Source organism: Gouania willdenowi, chromosome 10 (genome assembly GCF_900634775.1).
Source record: "Gouania willdenowi chromosome 10, fGouWil2.1, whole genome shotgun sequence".
Taxonomy (NCBI): Eukaryota; Metazoa; Chordata; class Actinopteri; order Blenniiformes; family Gobiesocidae; genus Gouania; species Gouania willdenowi.
In genome coordinates, this window is record NC_041053.1 from 37,922,758 (window position 1) to 37,929,003 (window position 6,246).

The following is a 6,246-nucleotide window of genomic DNA, read 5'->3' on the forward strand; positions in this document are numbered from 1 at the left end:
GAAATGTATCACAAATGCACAATGGAAACACTTTCACCATGAAAACATGGCGCGGTACGAAAGAGGAGACTGAGACATTTCTTAGCATTATTCTTGAAAATTAAAAATAATCTCATCAAAAAAGTGCGAATATTATGAGATCAACATTGCTTTGCACTTGCCAAACGTGCCTAATGCCCTTAGCCGCCACATACTTCTGATTAAAGGTGTCGTGAGTTGTATTTCACAGTTTCATTCTAATGACTATGTTGTATTACTGCTATATGTTCAATCAACAAATGTTTGGTAGATTTATTTTTTCCAAAATAAAAGAGATTGTTTCTCGCTGTAAATGCCAGTAGTCTAATTAATTAAATAAATCTAGAGATAATTCTGAATAAGATGTTTTTTATTGTGTGGTTACAGACTATTATTCTTTGTTTTTTTTTTTATTATATATTATTCCTCAACAGGATAGTAAAATTCAGACAAATTATACTGTAGAAATACATTGTATATATTATATTATAATGTTTTTTAATGTACAGGGGTACATGGCTTCAGAAGGGGTACGGGAATGTGAAAATTCTGGGAACCACTGCAGTAAAACAACAACTTACAAAGCAGCACGTAGAATCCTTGTACCCTTCGTGCTTTGGTTATTTTGTTTTAAAACCAAAATCAAAATAACAAATAAACGATGTGGTTATTTTGTTTTACTGAAAACCATCAAGCAGTGTTTTTCTGTTTTAAAATTAAATCTTGTTCTGTTTGTGAGATGTTTGGATAGTTACGGGAAACTATGATGACAGCTTCATGTTTTAATCTCACCACAAACAGACAGACTTTTACTCCTGGACAACAAATGAGCAATGAGTCACATTACTGATGAAAATGGTGAATTGAAACGTTATTAAAACATTAATAAATAAAAACAAAAAAATTGATTTTGCGTAAAACATGCACACGATATGTGATTAAAGGAACCAGAGGTGGTGTAATGAATCTACTGGTGCTTCTTGTTTGTTGTGATCAACTTCCGTGTGTTGACGGCTGCTGTTAGTGGCCAGCGGTATTATAACGTGCAAAATAAATCATTTTCTACCCTCAAAAAAGCTGTGTAATTGTTTTCGCAAAAGTGTCACATGGTAGATGTTGTAACATCTCTTGTTCTTCACATAAGCTTCACAGTCGATAGTCAGTCACGTGTTTATTTAGATACTATTTGGACTGTAACACTGTAAAACAAAACTACAGCGTGATGCTTTTTCTGAGCTAAAACACCCACAGACTGCATGAAAACATGAGCAGGACCAGAAAACTGCTGAAATAAATCCTAAACCGTCCTATTGTGTGAGGAGACCTGGTCCAGGAAACCAGGTGCAGTGGACTTCAGGTCTCGCTTTAATTTCCCCGTAAATATCCAAATATCTCACAAACAGAATAAGATTTTTTTTTTTTCTTTTAAACCAACAACAACAGAAAAAACACTGCATATCTAGGTTTTGATGTTTCTGTATTTCTGTTTTGATTTTAAATCAGTAAAACAAAATAACCACACTGTTTATTTGTTCTTTTAATTTGGTTTTAAAACAGATTAACCAAAGAACGAAGAGTACACGGATTACTAGTCAGTGTGATTCCTAATTGATTTGGAGCCCTATAGACAACCTTCTGATGTTGTGCATCATTCCTCTGCTGATCTCACTTCTCCATCCAAAAACACACACATAAAGCCACGGGGCGACTAATAATAGCTTGATTTAATGTGAGCATTAATCCCTCATACTTACAACAAAATGAAGGAATAATATGTGCATGAATATTTCATTGGCACTGCAGCAACACGTGGATCTGCTCATACAATCTGCCCGAGCTTGCAAAAAAAAAAAGAGACAGAATTGGCTATTAAATACATTATTAATGCTTCATAAGAAAACTCATATTTTTGCAGCAGCTGAATTGAAGCAGGGGAATAAAAATCCAATCTTCAGTCAATACAATTTCAGCCTGTAACTTGCTGAACACAGAAAAGCAAAGGAGGGAAACGTCTCTCAGACATCACTGACTAACCCTAACCCAGCTCATTGAGCTGTGATTGTGTGTTGCTTTTTTTTTTTTTGTTTGTTTTGTTTTGTTTTGTTTTTTTTAACGTCCTGTGTTTCCAACAGCGCTGCATTCTTTTACCCCCTTAAAAATAGATGTGAACCTTCCAAGTCATTGAGCTCCTGCAGCCTCCCCCTGGAAGTTTTAATTAGATCACCAGTCACTCGTGTTATCATTGTTTCAAGAGGGCAGCTTCCACATTCTTTGGCTGTCGACTCCATCACAGGATCAGAGGCCCAGGGTGGGCACAGACTCTCCTTCTTCCTCTCAATCTTTAACTTGAGATTCCTAATATGGATCTGAGTGGTTTTTTAAAGAGAATCTTCTGCAACTCCATGAGTAGAAGCCTCTTGAAGTCAGCTACTCTAAAGCAGTCGTTCTCAACCTTGGGGCCAGGACCCCATTTGGGATGGTGAGACATCGGGAGGGGGTCGCCAGGTGCCTTCAAGAAACCGAGAATATTTTTTGAACATTTTGAAGAAAATGTTGCTTAATTTTACCTATTTTCTGCATCTACACCAAACTTGCCATATTTGAACCTATTTTCAACACTTTTTTTGTCATATTTTTGCTTCTTTTAATGCATTTTTGCTACATTACTCCCATTTCTGACACTTTTCCATCAATTTTCAATGCCTTTTCTGCACATTTTTGGCACTCATAAACTCTTTTCACCACTTTTTTCCCCACCTAATGTCATATACTGTATGTTGACCCATTTTTGTCACTTTAAACCTCTTTTTACCATATTTCGTGCTTATGTTTTGCCAATTTAACCACATTCACAATTTGTCATGCCCATTATTTACCAGTTTAAACTAATTGTTCCAACTATCTGTTCCAATATTAACACTTTGAACCGTTTTTGCACTTTGTCCGTTTTTTCCCACTTTAATTTGAAACATTTAACCAAATTCTGTGGTTTTTAAAATCCCATTTCACCACCTTTTCCACCACTTTTGGTCACTTTTAACCCATTTTATTTCTGATTAAAACAAGGATTTACATCTTTAAGATGCCTATATACTATGTCGCAAATAATAATAAACTTCCTGGATAACAGTGGATATTAACCACATATTATTGTGCTCTTGTTTCCACGTGTAAATTTTTTTTTCCATCCAAGCAATAAATTACATTGAGCCTTGATTTTGAGAACCATTTTTGAGTAAGTGTATAAATGTATGTATTAATTTATATTGCAATGTCTGCATATGTTTTCAATGCTACATGCAGTGCAATTTCTTCTTTTTTGACAGCAATGCATGGTTTTTTATTGGACAATTGTGAACATCTTTGTGGAATTATTTGTGAGGAAATTCCAAGTTAGAAAACATATATATTTCTACAAAAAAAATAAAAAATAAATAAATAAAAAATAAAAAAAATAAGGCAGTCATGTGATAAAAGCATGACAAAACTGTGAGACTCACAAGTGAAGTTTTTGGTAATTTACACAATGACTAAATGTTTTCCCTGTCATTTTTACTTTCTCCTGCGGGCCAAATTGGATGCTTTAAACGGCCCTATGTGGCCCCCAGGCCTTGAGTTTGACATAGGTGCCATAGAGTACTATTACTGGTATTATTAGATTGGGATAAAGAGGAAAAAAAATCATGTTTTGTTTGGGATGAAGTGACCTGCTATTGCACGATGCTGCCCCCTATTGTAAAACTCATCTATAGGCTGAGTTCACAGTTACTAAGTGGACTGGTGTCATGTTTTGTTTTTTTTTGTGGGGGGAAGTGAACAGTGTTTGAAAAAGCACAGTCAATATTGTGTGCATTTTATATGAAGTTAATGCTCATAAAATGACATAAAATAACATACAAAGTATTCATAAAGGTGGGATTTTTCTCTTTGATATTCCACATAATCATATATTATTCTGGTTTTAACAACAATAAGTATCCACCCCTTGCGCACATGGAGCATGTGTGCGTAAACAATGAGCACTTTATTGGCTCACAAAGGGTTAAGGTGTGTCAAAGCCAGGGTAAATTGAACTTGACTTTATTCCCACACTGAATTCCCACTGAATGTTGTGTTTTAGTGTGTATTAAAATAAATAAAAAATTAAATATAGCCGAGCAGGAACTGATATGGAACAAACTCATCGACACTTTGCGCGAGCAAACGCATTTTTCTGAGCACGTTTTCCTTATCCACCATTATTAAGTTGTATTTCATGACAGTTTCATCTTTTATGTGGACGCTAGGGGTCTGAACGTGGATTTGAAGGCAGGGAAAATTGCTTTTGAAGCTGATGTGAAAGTTGGTTTGAGGCGCGCGCCCCGCCCCCTTCGGGTGCGTATAAACGGAGCGCGCGTGGACGGAGCGCTCAAACATAACGGGGGACAGTGACGAAGAGCAACCCGCTGCACATGCACTAGTCCTGGAGGCCAGTTGTGGCTATACAAACACACTACGGATTACTCAGAAGAAGAAGAACAAGTGACCCATCATGGATTTTCTCAATCACAACTACTTGAGCGCGCGGAGCCCGTACGACTACACCTTTAATTTCTGGAACGATTATCTGGGGCTGACCACGTTGGTGACGAAGAATAACAAGCTCAGCATGCCCCAAAATCCCAATTCCATCACCGAGTCCCTGAAGGCCACTCTGGGCTTGGATGACTCCCCCGCGTGTCCGTGCGTAATCGCGGAAAGCGGCCACCTGGACTGCTGCTGTCCGTCGGGGAGCCCCCCGCCGCCCGCCTCCATCCTGGACCTGAAGGAGCGTTTCTCCATCTTGAGCCCGTTCCAGGACCAGCTCGGCGTCCAGCTGCCGGAGAGGGAGGTGCACGGGTTCTCTGGTACTTTCCCCGGTTTTGATCTGTTCGGCGTGGAGCGGAAAATGCGCAAACCCGCGTCCAGGAGCAAACTGGAGCCCAAAATCTGCGTGTTCTGCAGGAATAACGGAGCGCCAGAGGAGGTGTACGGCTCCCACGTCCTGAAGACCCCGGACGGCAGGGTGGTGTGCCCCATTCTGAGGGCGTACACCTGCCCCCTGTGCAGTGCTAACGGGGACAATGCGCACACCATCAAATACTGTCCACTGTCTAAAGATCAGCCATCACAGCGACCTTTGAAGGGGGGGAGGGCTGTGGGGGGGAAGAGGATGAAGATATTTTAAACAAAAGAGACTATTAAGTAAATTGAATTGCACTGAACTATTTTCAGATGACTGTTTTGACTTCTTCTTTTTTCTTCTTCTAGCCTTCATGAAACACATTGTTTGATCTTTTCTCCTCTAAAAATCTCTTATATTTTTATAGTTCCTTTTATCCACATAGAATGATAATTTTATGCTTTATACATCAGATTTTTATTTTCTTTCTAGCCTGTAGTCATTTTTTGAGTGTGTGCATATGAATACACACCTGTATCAATAATTAAAAACAATTGTGAATACATGTTAAAGAAAAAGTATTTTGGGTCAAGCAGAAACACACTGAGGGGATGATTGTCATAGTCTATTTCTGCTATAAGTATTTTTGTATCGCTGAGCAAAGCTCGCCAGGAGAAGAGGTTTTTTTTTTTTTTCATTTTTCTTTTTCTTTTTGTTGTTGTTTTTTCACGTCTTAGAAAACCAAAGTTATGTTTGCCATTAATGAAGCTCAAGAATGTGTTGTTAATGGATACTCGTGTGCATCCGACTGCATGGAGGAGGAGGAGGAGGAACTCTTTGATCCCATCTGCTTCCCTGATAACTCCACCGCACATTTTCCAACCTTCCCCAAAAGAAAAGTTGACATTCAATCTGTTCAACAGAGAGAGGGGGAAAAAAGACAAAGTGGCCTCTGTTTTGGGTCTCATGTTCTCCAAACCTCAGCTTCAATCTTAAATTGACGAGAATTCTGCCTCATGCCTTTGCAGGTATAGTCAGATTTGAGAGATAATTCCAGCAAGATTATTTGTCTTTTTTTTTTTTTTAATGATATGTCAAGGTTTCATTTATTCAGACAACAAACTGTTCCTTAGAAAATCCACTTTGATCTCCTGATGTTTCGACTGCCAGTCTTTGTCAGAGGCGTCTACTGATTGCTTTGATGTTTCCTTTGACGTTTCTTTGATTTCCACATAATTTTATTATAAACATTGTTTTCAATCAGATAAAGACATTTTTTAGTTTAGGCTTCATAGATCAATTATTCA

At 38.1% G+C, this 6,246-nt stretch overlaps 1 protein-coding gene across 1 annotated transcript; it reads left to right on the forward strand.

Annotated features, from left to right (window-relative positions):
* Positions 1 to 4,442: 4,442 nt before the first annotated feature.
* On the forward strand, positions 4,443 to 6,018 carry nanos1 (nanos homolog 1). The gene has a single exon (XM_028459784.1). It carries the CDS (start codon positions 4,550 to 4,552, stop codon positions 5,222 to 5,224), a length of 675 nt encoding a protein of 224 aa, XP_028315585.1. The 5' UTR covers positions 4,443 to 4,549; the 3' UTR covers positions 5,225 to 6,018.
* The last annotated feature ends 228 nt before the right edge of the window (positions 6,019 to 6,246 follow it).

What these genes read in the sequence shown, in the direction of transcription:
- nanos1 (XM_028459784.1), top strand. Translation starts at nt 4,550, where the DNA reads ATGGATTTTCTCAATCACAACTACTTGAGCGCGCGGAGCCCGTACGAC.